At 39.1% G+C, this 14651-nt stretch overlaps 1 protein-coding gene across 1 annotated transcript; it reads left to right on the forward strand.

Moving 5' to 3' along the window:
• The first annotated feature begins 663 nt into the window (after positions 1-663).
• Positions 664-12002, forward strand: LOC126034039 (acyl-coenzyme A synthetase ACSM4, mitochondrial-like). The gene is made up of 14 exons (XM_049791246.1): positions 664-726; positions 3239-3415; positions 4285-4495; positions 4915-5122; positions 5501-5644; positions 6384-6540; positions 7158-7237; positions 8023-8146; positions 8666-8746; positions 8871-8972; positions 9348-9475; positions 10154-10253; positions 10982-11101; positions 11916-12002. The coding sequence occupies exons 1-14, from the start codon at positions 664-666 to the stop codon at positions 12000-12002; spliced, it is 1782 nt and encodes a 593-aa protein (XP_049647203.1).
• Positions 12003-14651: the final 2649 nt, after the last annotated feature.

Raw genomic sequence — 14651 nt, forward strand, 5'->3', positions numbered from 1 at the left:
GTGTAGTATTAGAACCACTTTTGCCATCAACCTGCAAATTTGCAGAAGGGAGAAAGTGCAAGTAATTAAGAATGAGGAATGGGAAAGAGAAGGGACAGATACGGGAGCTTACAAAGGTTTAATTTTTTTACTGGAATTAGTATAAACAGCTTCCTTTTTTAAAAAAGAGTGTAACTACAACATTTTGATAATTACAAATAGTTATTAAAAATAATTAATAAAAATAACCTTTGTCCTGTAATGGGTATCAGCAGTGAAGTGATATTCTCTCTTCAAAAACTATCACTGTAATATTCCCAAATTCTTTCTGAGTGGAAGAAGAAGGGCATATTCTTTAACTACTCTTCGATGAAATTGTGATCTACTTAAATGGTTAAAGTCGGGGGAAAAGAGAAGATACAAAGTGCTTTAGGTTAAGGTGCAAATTATGCGCAATTAACAACAGTGTAAATGATTACAAGAAAAAGGTTACTCCACAGAAAGAATTGTGCTGGCTGGTCTGTTTTGTGCTATGTTCTGTTCTCATTACTGCAAAAGAAGCAAATGATAAAGTAGAAAGGGTTTAATTCCAAATCCTTTTTGACAGACCGTCCAGGTTTCATCTCTAGATAAGGGCTAATCTTTACAGTGCCTCGTTTGGGAAACACATGTCCTGAAAGCCAAATGAACCGAATGAAGAGGATCTACCCCAGCCAGCTCTCAATCTATACTGTCCACAGCAAACAGGTCAGGAAAACGCTGTCTGAATTCCTAGTGTTTTGTTGATCATAGAGAAGAAGCAGATAGTACTAAATCAGGAGAAATAATTTCTGATTCTTGCAGCAGTTCAGAGGACTTTGCTATTACTGGGTCTTTTCCTCAATTTTCTTACTTCATGTTTACCTCCAAGTTTCCAGGTGAAAAAGTGCTAAGAACTGTTGCTTTCACAGCAAAATTTTGCAACATTTTTGTAGACCACCAGGGAGTCCTGGATTAAAAATGTTTTTCATCTTGCCAGTCTTGAATACCATTTCCAATCTTGAACACTGTTCCTGAATGTTCTTTCTCTCCTCTTTTCTTTACAGGCCATTGTGTAGATTTTGTCATTGCAATACTCCAAAATCTGTAGATTATAGCTAAATCATAGAATTAGAGCAGACTAAGAAATGAGAAATATCTTACTATGTTATTAAAAAGAATAATCAAAACTATTAGGCTTTTCTGTTAAAGGAATGAAAGAGGATCCATTGTTTTTTAGCATTAATAGTGGAGGTCACAACCTCAAAGAAAGGTTACCTTTAATGAAAATCTTGATATTTTTACTGGCAGTTGTTTCCTTAAGTAAGAAAAAACAATAAAAATTAATGTATATCCCAGAATATGACATAAAACCCCTTTATTAACATCCATTTTCTATGGACGTGTTTAGGTATTATTTAAAATACCATTTTTCACCCATAAAACCATTTTTCGATTAATTTTTTCCACCAAGTCCTGTTAATAGAGTTTTGATTTAAAATGCAATTACCATCTAAGTAAGTTTCTGCTCTATAGTCCTGATTCTGAAGTGGGTGGCACTGAGGGACATAATAACAATTCTATATTCATGTCCTATGATTCTTTCTCAGGAGCAAATGATACCCTATAGGATTATTTACAGCTGGTCAGTATTTCTCTACCACAGTCTCCATGTAGCATGGAGAACACCATGAATTACTGTTGGTTTTGACAAAGTATCTGTTCTGGGGCGAAAATCTGCATCCAGATTTTTTATGCTGTCAGGTATCACTGAAAAGATTAAGTTGTGCAAGTTCTAGGTATTTGAGTTCATTCACCTGGCAGGCAGATTAAATATTACTGTAAAAGCATCTGCTAAGGAATAAGGAAATAATTCCACTGTTAAATAAGTTACTTTTTCTTGGGGAATAAAATTTGACCAAAACTGAGATCTGTGCGTCAGAGATTTGAGGATAAGTGGTTACGGTTGAAGAGACAGGACAAGAGGTAAATGAATACAAAATGAACTTTAAAACCTGGGACAAAGGGCAAAACTTTGCAGCTTCACTCAGGCCACAGAAATTCCACATGGAAAAGATTTTAATCAAGAGTTTACCTATAATTTTGTTCCTAGTTTGTGGATAGCTTCATCCTTTGTAAGAACAGAAAAGAAAATTAACCTGTATTTCAACAGTCACTCATCTAACCTTGTACTGAGTTCAGTAACTTGTGTATAGTGGTAGAAAAAGGAAAATCAATAAATGGACCCAGGTTTTAGAATCATCATTCTGACTGGACTTCACTGGCTCCTGCTCTGACTGTGGGCTCTTCCAGACATGAGCCACTTGTTTCTTCCATGTTTGATAATCTTCACACACGCTTACGAGAAGCTTCTAAATAGCATTAAAATTCTTAGAGTTGAGCACAGTTCTGAAGCAATCTTCTAGACTGCTGAAAATAATAATAGTAATATAAAAAGAGAGAAAGGAAAAAAGAAGAGTACCAATGGAAAGGAAGAAAGTAATTGGACTTGAGAGCTCTTAGGATCATTACGGTGAGTAGAGATGGAAGAGGGCATTTACAGAGAGCAAATGTAGAAGTGTCTAAATCAAATTTGGGGACCTATTATTGGGATTGGACCTACTGGGATTACTGAAGTGAAGGTTCTTGGGATATATGTGATGAATGGATATATTGGTCAGCAACTGTTCAAGCTAAAGCAGTGAGAATCATGATGGAAGTAGTCTGGAAACATCCTTCAGCTCGACGTGAAGGAAAAGGAATAGAGAATCAGCTACTGAACGCTTTGGTGTGAGAACCAGTAACCTTCTTATAATGCAAACAGTAACATCTGATGTTGTGTTTGACTAAGGAGAGTTGTGGGTAATTAGCAGCCCCAAAAAACACGTAGAGAATCTGTAAGGATGAGCTGAGCTACAGACAAGATGTCAGACCAGTATGGTACATTAAGTCCTTAAAAAGCTGGTGATAAAAAATATAAGAAAGCAGGACGGGGAACTTCACATTTAATTGAACTGTTAAAAACATCAGTTTGGCTGTAGCTAGCCTAAGTGACTTAAATTAATAATTCATTAGTTCATAACTGAATTGTCTTTGGATAATCTCAAGATTATTTTATTTTTCTTTTTTTCTTTTTTTTTGTTGTTGTTGCAACAACATACCAACAATTCTGCTGATTTTCTTATGTAATCTACAGCATCTACGTACATCATCTTCTGCCATGAAGTTGTTTAAATTACAGACTCTAAAATCCTTGTGGACTCTGAAGCCTCCTAATAGGACTTTCCACGGACACTGCAGGCTGCTTGCCTCTGATGTATATTCACAGTACGAGTCCTTCAGGCGGGGCGAACAGGAAATACCAAAGTACTTTAACTTTGCAAGCGATGTACTGGACAAATGGTCTGAGATTGAAAAGGTAGATGATCTTTTGTTGTGCAGATGAGATACTTTAATTTTAAATTTAATTTGAAATAAATTGGGTTTTTGTTTATCAAAAAAAATCAGTTGCCAAAACCAATTTGCATTAGAAAATTATAAAAAATCTCATTCTTTTTTGCTTTATTTTAAAAGTGTCTCTGACCTTTGGTTCTCCCTATGTAGGTAGAAAAAGCAACGGTAAGTCCCTTTTGACTTTGATTTCACCTCAGAATGGCTGTGCTTATTCCTTCTGCATACTGTAATGTTAGATATTCACATCATAAAAATACAGGTAACGTAACAATAACATTGCATGCTAGGGAAAATTCTCCCACAAATGTTTAATCGCCTTGCTCCAAAGTGGATTCTGTATTTGTCCAGACGCCCTGTAGTTAGAGACCACTTAACTCCCTTCTTCCTGAGCAATCAGACTAGAAAGAGTCCTGGGGATACCATGTTGCACTGTAGTTTTATTTTGTCCTCTGCCTGTGCTGCTTCTGTTTAATGGTATTCCACAACTCCATCCAGAATATCAGGAGTGTTATGTGAAGTATTTCACATTATCTGTTATTTTGTAAGAGCATTAATGCTCAGCAAAAGGCTTAAACTGAAACAGGATCCAGACTAGGACTTGAGTCTGAACACAATTGGGATGATAAACATTACATGTTCAGAAAAGGGGAATTTATTGGGAATATCTGAGCTTGATCCATAGCAAGTCTCAATCATTAAGGACAAGGGAAAAATAATAGCTTATATGCCAATTGTGAAATACTCAGATCTTCCGTAATTTGCAGATATTTGTGCATCATAATTTCATGTCTTTCAGAAGAAAATATTTTAGTTTTGAATCCCTATGTTTTGTAGGCTGGAAAAAGACCATCAAACCCTGCCTTTTGGTGGATAAATGGAAAAGGAGAAGAAGTGAAGTGGAGCTTTGAGGAGCTGGGGTTCCTGTCTCGGAAAGTGGCCAATGCGCTGACTAAAGTATGCGGACTGCAGAAGGGGGACAGAATTGTTGTGATCCTGCCACGAATCCCGGAATGGTGGCTGGTGAACGTGGCTTGCATGCGAGCAGGTCAGTGAGCATATCTGAGACTGGTAAAACTGGTTAATGCAAGTCAGTTGAGAGGATCAAGAATTTATATGGTTTATAAAGGAAAATTAATGTAATAATCTAGTGAGTGGCCTAGCTACCATTTACACAGAGAGTCCTGAAGGTTTTGCACTAGGTGCTGTAGGACAGGTGGCCTGTGCAGCAGGCATGGAGATGACAGAAGGCAAGGAAAAGCCATGGAACTCACCAGACAGGTCCACATTTTATTACTTACAGGAAAGCACAAGCAGCTGCATTACTCCACTATAACTATTTGGCTTGGGAATGCCAGGGCAAATTCACCTTGGAGGTCAGTTTTGGGAATAGTTAATAGTTTACGTTCTTAGAAAAGAAGCAGATGTAAAAAATGCCATCCCAAACTAACTTTATTGCTCTTCCAGGAATTGTCTTAATTCCGGGAATATCCCAATTATCAGCCAAAGACATATTATATCGACTCCAGGCATCAAAGGCTGCATGCATCATTACCGATGACACACTGGCTGCTGCTGTGGACTCCGTGGCATCTGAGTGTCAGTTTCTGAAAAGCAAGCTAATCGTGTCCAAAGGCTGTCGGGAGGGATGGCTGAACTTCACTGACCTGTACAAGTGAGTATGAGTTAGTGACACTGCAGTCATGGTGCAGAAAGCAGACCTGTTCTCCACAAGTGCTCATTTACAACTATTCATTGGCTACAAATACTTATCAAATGCCAATGTTAAGGTGTTAATCATGACTGCTTGATTGCTGATCCACATCAGAGTTGTTTACTAATAGTGGTCTTGTTCTGGGAATTTTCTGTCCTGTTCTTCTGAAGGGGAAGTCTATCTGAGGAAGTGTAACTCCACATTATTTTAGTCTCATTTGGTGAAAAGCTTCTGTGAAGCTTATTGGGGTAGGAGTTCTGCAATATGCAATACTTCATCGCATTCTGAAGCCTGAGTAAAGTAACCATTGAAGTCACAATTGCATTCTCTGTTTTAAAGAAACCAATCTGCTGACCATTCCTGCGTCAAAACAAGGATTCGAGACTCAATGACTATCTTCTTTACCAGTGGAACCACAGGTTCTCCAAAGATGACTGAGCATTCCCAGGGTAGTCTTGGTTTCAGACCCCTTTTAAGTGAAAGGTATGAAAGGTTTGAGCCTGGTCGAGCATGGGATAATTGAAGCTGCATAGTAGAACTGATGAAAAATTACTGAATAAGAAATACCAATTTACAGCCCCAGTCCTCCTCCCTTTGAAATCGGACTAGAAATTCCAGCAGATTTCTAGGGGCATAGGATTGCCCCCAGTGTTTCCATTTTTCAGTGGATATCTCTTACCCCTGCTTTAGAGTGGTTCAAAGGACAGCCATCAGCTGGGAATACTTTAACACAAAGACCCAAGAGATACCATGCTGTTTGGGCTGCAAAAAGCTTTGTGACATGTATAGATGAGCAGAAGCAGAGTTTATGTTGGTTGCACAGATCACCCTTGTCCCTCAGCAGCCTTAGAACTGAAATATCTGGTGTCCAACACAGTATCCATGAATGCCGCTGCTTCAGCCCTATCTTCCTACCCAGCGCAAAGTCACTTTATTGAAATTCAGACTCCTCTTTTTATGCTATGTTATGACTGACATCATATATGTATGATATACATGCACATGTGTGTGTGTATATATATTTATGCAAATATATTGTTAGGTGGCCTTTTAACCTAGAGCTAGCTCATAAAATAAACTTACTCAGAGTGGCCAGGGCCCATATATTTTGTCAGAAATCTTGGGCTTGTTGGTTTTTCTGGTTTTCTTTGTTTGTGGTGGGGTTTTTTTAAGCAAAAAATTTTTGTTATCTTTTTGTTCATTTTTTTTTCTGCTTTATCAGGTACTGGTTGGATTTGACTCCCTCAGACGTGATATGGAACACAGCAGACACAGGATGGATAATGGCTTCACTGGCATCTGTTTTTGATCCCTGGGTTTTTGGGTCGTGCATCTTTATACATAGGCTACCACAGATTGAATCAGCAACCATCCTAAATGTAAGGAAAAACTCATGGAGATGTGTTAATCTGCAGAACGGGCGCAAAAATAATATTTCTTAACAGCAGCCATAGATTTCGTGAGGGTTGTGTCCATAGTTGTGTTCGAGATGCTGTATCTGTTGTGTAAAAGACCCTATTTGCATTTTTAATGTACCAGAAGTGGCCAAACCTGTGGTTCATTCATACATTTTGCTCATAGCTGGAGACCACGTGAATGAAAATCATCCAAAAGCAGCACTAATTGCTTGTCTTTTGTTCTAGTGACTGTGGAAATAATATCAGCTGCATCAGTAATGCAGACTGAAACTGAAGAGTTTCTCTGCCCACACTGGCCAAGATGAAAGTGAAAATCTCCCTATAATGTAGACAGAGGCAGGCTTATTCTGGCCATGCTCACAGCTGTGCAGTCCGGGTGTCATGTAGACATGTTAGCATGGGATTTTGTCCGATCAAATATACTGTGAATCTCTGCAGGAGGGTTTCTTACCCAACAGAGAACATACGGTGCTTTTCCATAGAAAGGAGAGCTACATTTGCCACCTATATCACCTGTTCACCGTCCGTCCACAAGGCAGTTTTTTGACTTCATATGTCCATCTTGTTTAACTCACTAGACTCTCTGCAGATTCCCCATTGACACACTGGTTGGTGCTCCAACATTGTTCCGCATGCTGGTGCAAAATGATCTCACCAAGTACGTCAATTTATTTACTAATGTTTAATTTACCCTCACTAAACTTTAGTGGTCTCCAAGATCTAGCTGGTTGACCAGAATAGGGTAGTAATTTAGTTTAAAATAACCTTCCTGAAAAGACCATCATACAAAATTTGTGAGTTTTGCTGAGTTTTATGATCAAACATAGAGAAACTTGATGTTTTCCTTCAGAAATTTGAGACTTTCAGTACTGAATTTGTGAGCAAATCCCTGTGGGTATGAAACTGAGTGCCTGTTAAATTCTTTATTGTAATTTTCAGTTACCACATTAATTGTCTGTGCTTTGGGAAGGACTGTCATCCTAGAAAGTCAGTGTCAACGTAACTGTGAGGAGAGTGACTTGTGGCAGTTGTACATCATCCCCTGCTCCAGTTCTCACTGCCTGCCACTGTTCCTTCCTCCCGTCTTGCACTTTCTTACTTGGGCTGTTGCAGAGGGTCAACAACCAGGGCCCTGGCTCAACAAATCGCTCTGTGGTTAGTTATAGGCATGTCCTTAAATCCCAGCTGACTTCAGCAAAAATTTTACTTTATTTTTCATGTGTGTTTAACTCCGACTACTACTACACATATATATAGTGTTGAGCACAGACTGATATCCTTGCTGTATCAGGAGCCAAAGAATCAGGAATCCTCTGATTTCCCCACTCCATGGGACTAACTCCCAGTAAACAGCTCTCCAGTATTATTTGTTTATAGTTGCATGCTCCTTGTCTGGCCCAATAGATTTAAGTACTGCCTCTTGTTTTTTAACTCCCTGTGAAGCTACAAATTCATGAACCTGAAGCACTGCATAAGTGGAGGGGAGCCACTCAACCCAGAAGTCATGTTGCAGTGGAAAAGCAAGACTGGGCTGGACATCCATGACATATACGGCCAGACTGAAACGGTATGTCTGTGGGTCAATATTCTATTAAATCTTTGTCATTCCTTTTTGCTTTACAATGTTTTAAGGTTGTTTTGAAAGAACACAGCCTGTTTCTTCCTTCCTTTCCGTGAATGTTTCAGTAATCTCCCCACCCCCGGTAACTTCTGAAAGAACACCCTTTCATGGCTCTCCTCACAGAACCTGCCAGAAACGTGGATTGTTGGGAGAAGATGTGCTCTAATATTTCCATAAATGTCCTTAAGCAAATTCCAAGTAACAGTGACAGACAAGAGGGCAGAGTTTGAGTCTAAGGAAGAAGACTGGTTAGCAGAGAGCATGAATTCTTCGCAGATAATGGAACAGGATTCTTTCAGGGAGTTTCTTGATTTTGCTGATCTGTACCATACAGCACTGACATACAGGATCCTATGAATCTTAATTCCTTAATTTGGAATTATTCTAGAAAATACATTTGATGAATCGAATGTGAATGTAGCAATTTTCTACTGCAAAACTTTGTTTTGATTTTGATTTTTACAGGGAGTAATCTGCTCTGTTTTTAAAGGAATGAAGATTAAACCTGGATCAATGGGGAAGGCAGCTCCCTTTTACGATGTTCAGGTTTGTTAGCTGCTCTTTAGATTCTTTCATGGGGTTTTTTCTTTGGTTGGTTTGGGGTTTGGTTGTTTGTTGGTTGGGTTTTTTTTCTCCCATTGGACTAACATACATGTTCTTTTCATTCTAGATCATAGACAAAAATGCTAACATTCTGCCTCCAGGACAACAGGGGGAAATTGCTGTCAGAAGCAAACCGATAAGACCACTTGGTTTATTCTCTGGATATGTAGTAAGGACTTTATTTTCTTCCTCACCACCACCAATCTCCCCAAAATCTCTCCAACTGCATAGTGGTTCAAAAAGCTGAATATTTTTCACCAGTTTATTATTTATTACCAGAGTAACTTGTTTGTTTGGATTCGAGGATGTTGGAAAAGGGAAGAGAAGAATTTGCTCAAGATTGAGTTAAAGTTTTTTTAAAGAATCAAAATGTTTCTGGTTTTTAAACCTATTTTATTGTATTTTATAGCAATGTCAGTACAATTTTTGAACATCCTTGCCTGAAAAATTAAGTTCCAGTGCATTTAACATTATGTGCATTATAACAAAATGTATAGCTAATGCATGCTCAAAATCTAAACTCCTGTTTGTAAACCACTTTGAGGATAACCCTAAGAAAACAGCAGAAAGTGAACGTGGGGACTTTTATGTCACTGGAGACAAAGCAACTATGGATGAAGATGGGTATTTTCAGTTTATTGGAAGAGACGATGACATCATCATTTCTTCAGGGTCAGTTTGCATGCTTCCGTTCTAAATCTGCCACTGTATAATCTTACACGTTGTGTTCCTACTGAGCTTCTGACATAATAGGCTTCTGACCTGTGATGAATGTATTGACCTCTTGACTTAGGAATACTTGCTTTTATTATTAGCTTTTCATAGACCTGCAGTATCATCTTGGTGATGTCAGTGGCATCTCTGTATCTGTTTCCCCTGCAACATCTCATCTGTTTCAACAAAGAGTGAAGACTTCCATTGGCAGAGGAGGGATTTTAATCTAGTTTGTTTTTTGACTAAAATTGAAGGACATCTCTATTGGACTCAAAGAGCATTGAAACATTTTATTTTTAACATGTTGAAATTAAACAATTTGATACCATAAGGTGGCATCAGCTGGTACTGCAGACCCCAGCTATCAGGGTGGGATGGAGCTCCAGCATAGAAGCCACAAGGAAAAGGGAGAGATGGAGAGCTATCCACAGCCCCAGCAGTCCTCTACCACATGACCACTATGAAATGCTCCTACCTTCTCACACAGCCAACTTTCCTATTCTGCCTGAAGTTTCTATAGTTGGTTGTTGGTTTGGTTTGGTTTGGTTTTTTTCTTCAATATGACAATCAAAAAACATTTCGTACTGGTTTTCCAGCTTATAAAACCAAATCCTACATTTTTCTTTTCTTACCTAGATATCGCATTGGGCCATTTGAAGTAGAGAGTGCCCTGATAGAGCACCCAGCAGTAGCAGAAACAGCTGTTGTCAGCAGCCCAGATGCCCTCAGAGGAGAGGTAATGATGCTGAACAGGGCAGGGGGGGAAGCAATATGTTTGTTTAAACATATAACTGTATGAAGCAGTTCCTACTTTACTGAATAACATGCAGCTCTAAGGCAATCATGTCATCATGGATAATCCTACTTGGGGTGACAGGCAAAATCCCTTCCCTTTTATGTGCCTTTGCTCTTCTTTGTTTCTTTTCATCCCAAGAAGGTCTTCTCTGTGAAGAACATTACAGTGATGGTGATGTTTACCTTCCCCTTGTTGTTAAGCTCTTGTCTATATGCTGAAATTGTTTTCTGGCTGTCTTGGTGTAGCCAAAGTTATACTATAACTGCCCTAGCATTAGACTTGGGCTACACGTATGGAGAAAGCATAGTCCTGTGCTGGAATGATACGGGCCTGCTGTCCTCAGCGTGAACTTTAGAGAGAAACAAAATGTCCCTCAGCTTCAGGGAGAACTCTGCAGAGACACCTCTTATTACTCCTTCTCTTGACCCCACTGAGAGGATAGAGCAAATGCTCGTGCTTTGTAATGAGGGAAGGAAAACTGCTTTCAGCTTTCCCTTCTGCACATACATGTGCAGAACCTGGGCACAACCATTTCTTACATTGTGCTGGTTTCTCTGTTCCTCCCTTTTGCATGTCATGACTCTGAGCAGCACTACTCACTGGTAACCTGTATATCAGCTCCTAAAAATGGATGGTGTCAGTTCACTTTTGTCAACCTTACCTTACAGGTTGTGAAAGCATTTGTGGTCCTGTCCCCGACCTTTTCAGCCAGTGACCTGGAGAGCTTGACCTGTGACTTGCAGGAGCATGTCAAGAAAACTACTGCTCCGTATAAATACCCTAGAAAGGTAAATGCTTCTGAGGATAAACTTTAAACTAGGGCACCATTCCATAAATCTCAGGAGAATTACTATTTGGATTTCCATGGTTCACCTGAAGGAGACAGTGGTAAACATTCAGCTAGGGCACTGGCTCCAGAAAATCTTTCCTAAATAACATTAGTTTACATTGTTTTTCATACATTTGTGTAAAGTGTTTGTTTAAACCTCTCAAAAATTTTTAGGCTTCATATGATATCCTAGTTAGATCTGCATGTTCTAAGTCAGGCTCACAATCATAATTTCCGTTTTGTATTTAATCTTCAACCAAGCACCCTCCGGTGACTTTAGGGTAGTACCTGACTGAATCTGAATAAGTTTTTATCTACTGGTCCTCAGTAGGATACACTGAGGACCTAGGAAGCTCAGGAGGATACACTTGGTGTGTCTCAGTAATCCCAGCACTACAGGAAAAGAGCTACTAGCAGTGCCTTAGTTCAGCTGTGCAGATTTGTGCTAATAACATCCCTTTTTTCTTCTTTTGTCATTCATCTATGACCTCTGATACCATTTAGGTATTCATCCTTCTGTTACAGTACTCATGTTACAGTTCTCAGTTTGGTTAGCTGGGAGGCAGCTACGCAGATGTTTGGACATCTAGGCAGCCAAAGAAATTGTTTCACAAGTGGCATGATGTGCTGCCTTGATTTGGCTTGGACTTGATTCTTTAGGCGAGCAGTTCTTACTGATGGGAGTCCTCTTAGTTTTCAACATATGCTGAGAGCCAATCTTGGAAAATCAACTCTGTAGAACATGCTACATTGTTTTCTGTCTTTTTATTTAGGTGGAATTTGTCCAAGAGCTGCCAAAGACAGTCACTGGGAAGATCAAGAGGAATGAATTAAGAAACAAAGAGTGGGGACGGATGTAGCATTGTTTGGAATTTAACAGAACTTTCATTCTGTTAAAACTACATAAATTTCTCTGATAGAACTGCCCTCCTTCTGACCTATTTTTGTTAAATGCCAGAGCATCAAAAACTATAGATAAGACCAAGATGTGATGTTTATGCCTGCTTGCAAAACTTCTAATGTCAGTACCATGGTTTCAGTTCCTGAAGCACTGCTGGGAAAGAGAACAGACCATACAACTCCATTCTAGTCCTGAATGTCCATAGGTTCACCAGAATTTGGCTGGTGACCCATGTCTTTTAGACAGCATCCAAGATCAGTGAAGAGATATTGCTGATATTGATTGTCTAGCTCCAAGCTGCAGAAAAGAGAGGCTTGGATTTGAGTGGTTCAAATGCTCTGTCCTTAAATGCAGCATGTTTAAACTGAATGCAGCTCTCCTATCATTTACTGAAGATAGAAAGACTCCTCTTTATCAACACTACCATTTGACCTTCATAAACCTTTCTTGTTGTAATACATGTGTTGATGACAAGCAGTGCCAGCTTCTCCCATGCTTTTTCCACAAATACTCTCTCATACAGAAGTAGCTTCATTGCTCGCCCTCTGTTCTGATCTTTGCACACAATAGACAAAACTCCTGTACCACTTCTGGTGGTCTTTAAAATGAGGTTTGCTGTTTGGCAGGTGACCCAATTTGTAGAACAGACCATGGTTCTTTGCCATAGTAGACACTTGCTACAGGATGAGTCTATTTCTGCAGCCACTTAGAGGTGAAACCAGTGAAAAAACTCCCTTGATCTGCTTTGGATGATCACATCTCTGTTTAACATTTAGCTCTTAGCTTTATGAAGAAGCATGTATTGTAGTTTACACACCCTTAACTTCTTACAGTTGCAGATGCTAGAGTGGGCCAGATTTTAAGGCTATATCAGTTTTTGGCTGTTCATCCTCAGGTTTTGTTAATTTTGTGTACTGAATTAAGATTTCCTTTTCTGGTGTGAATATTCATTATTTGACAAAAACATCTCCAGCCTTGGAGTCCTCTTCTATTCATTAAATAAGAAGGTATTGTTGGAGAACAATAACATCTTTAGGCAGGAAAGAAGGTCTTTTACAGCTGTGTCTCACTCCCTGGAGTTCTGTGTCTACTGCAGCTGTAAAATGAGATTTGGAGAACTGTAATTTTGAGAAAGTAAAATATTTTATTTCTTGAGAGTAAATACTTTGCTTATGTCAGTGAAACAATTTCTGTACTAGCAACTGCTGAAATGAAAGCAATTGTCAATAAATACAATGTTTACTTCATTCTTTTTGACAGTAGCTTCATTTTTGTAATGCTCTTTAGTATTCCACAGAGATTTCCGAACACTTTTCACTATTTCACTCCTAAGGTTTCTAGGAGCATTAGATTACATGATTATAAAACTAATCACTAGTTTCTTGAATGCACTTGTTTGGGCGTGTCACTTTTTGCTGCCTCAAGCTCTTTTCTGTACCCAATTCAGTTTCCTTTAAAAGCCAAGTACTCCTGGGCCTTCCAGGGAGTCTACATCTTCTAGATCTTTCTGCTTGTTTTCAAACAAACAAGTGTTTCAGAACAACAAAAAGCAGGCAAAACAACAAAAAGTCAGCAAAAAGTGGCCCCTGGAAAATATCTTTGTCTCTGCAGTTAGTTGTTTGGGCAGTTAAACTCCAGTAATGTCTGAGGACTGGGAGGTTGATTTTTTTTTTCTTTTTTTTTCCTCCCTCACCAAATTTAGGGACCTAAAATCAAGCAACTAAATTCAGAATTGTGAAGGTTCAGAGCCTTAAAAAAAAAGGTCTACATGAAACTACCACACTGAAGACAAGAGTTTTACCACTGATTTCAGTGCAGTTATGATTCTTGACTCTCTAAATTCTGGTGTGGCTCTTTAGAATAATTTGCTGCAGGCTTCAATGCTAGAACTGTCACCTACGGTGATTCCTTGCTTAGCTGACCTTAGAAACTGGGTTTCTCTTGTGCTCTAGTACCCAGTTTTTTGCATGAATTGGCTGGGATCAAAGTCAAGCAGACTGCCAGGTTATTCATGCCACATGCTGTGGCTGTAGTCCGTGAGGTGCTTTGCTCTGTGCTGCAGCAACCTCTTATTTTTGATACTCAGTATGCTTTTCTATCTCATTTTCAAGGTAGATGGTTTGTTTAATTCTCCTGCTCTGCCCAGGATCAGAGAATTGCCAATACATTTCCCCTGATCCTTGCAGAATGATTTCAGAAACACAAGCTTACAGCTACAAGCAGTTGAAAGCAAAATACATCTCGCCAGCACATGTCTTTCTTTTGGAGTCACAAAGTTTGAAACTTGACTGAATCATTGTATCATTCTGGCTGAAAAATATAATTTTCAATCAACTAGCCTTTCCCTTTGAGACCTCTTCTCCATCCCTCTTACAGCCCAGCTTCAATTTGCTGTTATTCTCAGAGACAATAAAAAAGGTAATACCTGCATCAGAAAAGGTATTCTGTATCAAATACATTTTGATGCATTATTTCCTGAGAGTTTAGCCTCTCATCCAAAGCCTATGGAAGGGACATGGTGACTTTGGTACGTATGGTCTCTATAGGGATTACTGAAGTGCAACATTATGATGAGGTTGCAAAACAACCTCACCCAGATACCTGCACG

The sequence above is a fragment of the Accipiter gentilis genome, chromosome 33 (genome assembly GCF_929443795.1).
Source record: "Accipiter gentilis chromosome 33, bAccGen1.1, whole genome shotgun sequence".
Classification (NCBI taxonomy): domain Eukaryota; kingdom Metazoa; phylum Chordata; class Aves; order Accipitriformes; family Accipitridae; genus Astur; species Astur gentilis.

Coding starts and splice junctions, on each gene's coding strand:
- LOC126034039 (XM_049791246.1), top strand. CDS start 664: ATGAACCGAATGAAGAGGATCTACCCCAGCCAGCTCTCAATCTATACT. Junction 9,476..10,153: donor GACATCATCATTTCTTCAGG/GTCAGTTTGCAT, acceptor TTTCTTACCTAG/ATATCGCATTGGGCCATTTG. Junction 10,254..10,981: donor CAGATGCCCTCAGAGGAGAG/GTAATGATGCTG, acceptor CTTACCTTACAG/GTTGTGAAAGCATTTGTGGT.